At 40.8% G+C, this 2,176-nt stretch overlaps 1 protein-coding gene across 1 annotated transcript in view; it reads right to left on the bottom strand.

The window, feature by feature from the left end:
- The window catches only part of LOC106867278 (gamma-tubulin complex component 4), a 29,922-nt gene that overhangs the window by 21,919 nt on the left and 5,827 nt on the right, over positions 1-2,176 (bottom strand). The window contains exon 4 of the mRNA XM_014912114.2: positions 1,183-1,239. Within this exon, the coding sequence (XP_014767600.1) occupies positions 1,183-1,239 (57 nt within the window). The remainder of the gene's footprint in view (positions 1-1,182; positions 1,240-2,176) is intronic.

Genomic DNA, 2,176 nt, shown 5'->3' with positions numbered 1-2,176 from the left:
CTAACAAAACTGTCCGATGAACGGGAACGTGAAACTCAGAGTAACGGTTTTTTTGTTATATTTATGCTGCTTTTAAATAAAGCATATTACTCTACCTCTGGTATTTGAGTACTCTTTTTTCCACCTTGTTGCACATTTCATGTGCTTACTCCGGTATATATATATATATATATACGACGGGCTTCTTTCAGTTTCCGTCTACCAAATCCGCTCACAAGGCTTTGGTTGGCCCGAGGCTATAGTAGGAGACACTTGCCCAAGGTGCAACGCAGTGGGACTGAACCCAGAACCATGTGGTTGGTAAGCGAGCTACTTACCACACAGCCACTCCTGTGTCTACAAAGAATGTAATGCCAACAAAGAATGTAAACATCACCACTGTCTTGCTCAATTGGTAATAAAATGGAGATCAAAATAGACAAATGCATATGCGGACAGAACAAAGGAGGAAGTCTCCTTGTCTTGACATCACAAAATCATTATAAATGAATATCCTCATCATACAAATAGTGTCACGCACTTCTAAACTTAAATGAAAGCATGTCTGGTAATGGGGAAATATTACCTTGCTTTGAAACAAGTGAGGGTTGTTGTTAGAAAAGGCATGCAGTCATAGAAAATCTGCCTCAACAAATTACACCAACAATTGCAATTTTACCCATTCCCAATCACAGTATACACACATGTGGCATAAAGGAGGCAACCAAGTGGCACATTGAGATGATTCACAGAGACACAGGTATTATACAGAGGTGCAGGCTGTGTGGTTAAGTAGCTTGCTTTCTAACCAAATGGTTTTAGGCTCAGTTCCTCTGTGTGGTACTTTGAGCAAATGTCTTCTACTATAGATCCTGGCTGATTGAAGCCTTATGAGTGGGTTTGGTAGATAGAAACTGAAAGAAGCTTTGTGTGTGTGTGTGTGTGTGTGTGTGTGTGCGTGTGTGTGTCTGTATGTGTGTATGTGTGTGTGTATTTGTGTCTATGTGTATCTGTGTGTGTGTGTGTGTGTGTGTGTGTGTGTGTGTGTGTACATGAAGGTTTGGGTTTCCTTGTCTTGATATCATGTGATATTTGTAAATGGGTGCCACTGTCACACAAGCAATGTTGTTTATTTCCAATAGTCTGCAATGTTAAAACAATGATAATTGTGAAGATGATGATGTTATATAATGAAAGTTGTACCTCATGTTGTTTAAGTTCTGTCAAGAAAGAGGACAATGCAGGAAACAGCAGTTCATACTGAAAAAAATCAAATATATAAAAACATCAATATTATTTAGACATTTTATTATCATTCAAATATATTAATAAAATATGGAAGCACACGCATGCCTGTGAGGATACAGACTTCATTTTGTTATCATATAGTTCAGTCAGTGAAGTACTTTTAGAAAGTATCTTCTGCTGTAGTTATGGGCCAACTAATATGTGGTGTGTGAAAGGCGGTGAGCTGGCAGAAGCGCTAGCATGCCAGGCGAAATGCTTAGTGGTATTTTGTCTGCCGTTACATTCTGAGTTCAAATTCCGCCGAGGTCAACTTTGCCTTTCATCCTTTCAGGGTTGATAAATTAAGTACCAGTTACGCACTGGGGCCAATGTAATCGACTTAATCCCTTTGACTGTCCTTGTTTGTCCCCTCTGTATTTAGCCCCTTGTGGGCAATAAAGAAATAAGAAACGTTAGAATGCTGGGCGAAATGCTTAGCAGTATTTCGTCTGCCTTTACATTCTGAGTTTTGGCTAATCCAGGGTTATAGTAGAAGACACTTGAAACTAAAGTAGCACACAGTAGGACTGAACCTGAAACCAAGAGGTTTAGAAGCAAACTTCTTAATCACACAGCCAATAGCCTGGGCAAAGTTTAGAGAGCTCTTAGCCCTGCTGGCGACAAAGGGACTCTCACTCAGAGTAAAAGGCAGACTGTATGACGCATGCGTACGAACAGCCATGCTACATGGCAGTGAAACATGGGCTGTAACTGCTGAGGACATACGTAAGCTCGCAAGGAATGAAGCCAGTATGCTCCGTTGGATGTGTAATGTCAATGTGAATACCCGTCAGAGTGTAAGTATCTTGAGAGAAAAGCTGAACATTAGAAGCATCAGTTGTGGCGTGCAAGAGAGACGATTGCGCTGGTATGGACATGTGGTGAGAATGGAGGAGGATAGCTGCGTGAA

The sequence above is a fragment of the Octopus bimaculoides genome, chromosome 3 (genome assembly GCF_001194135.2).
Source record: "Octopus bimaculoides isolate UCB-OBI-ISO-001 chromosome 3, ASM119413v2, whole genome shotgun sequence".
NCBI classification, from domain to species: Eukaryota; Metazoa; Mollusca; class Cephalopoda; order Octopoda; family Octopodidae; genus Octopus; species Octopus bimaculoides.
This window is presented reverse-complemented; position numbering and strand designations above follow the sequence as displayed.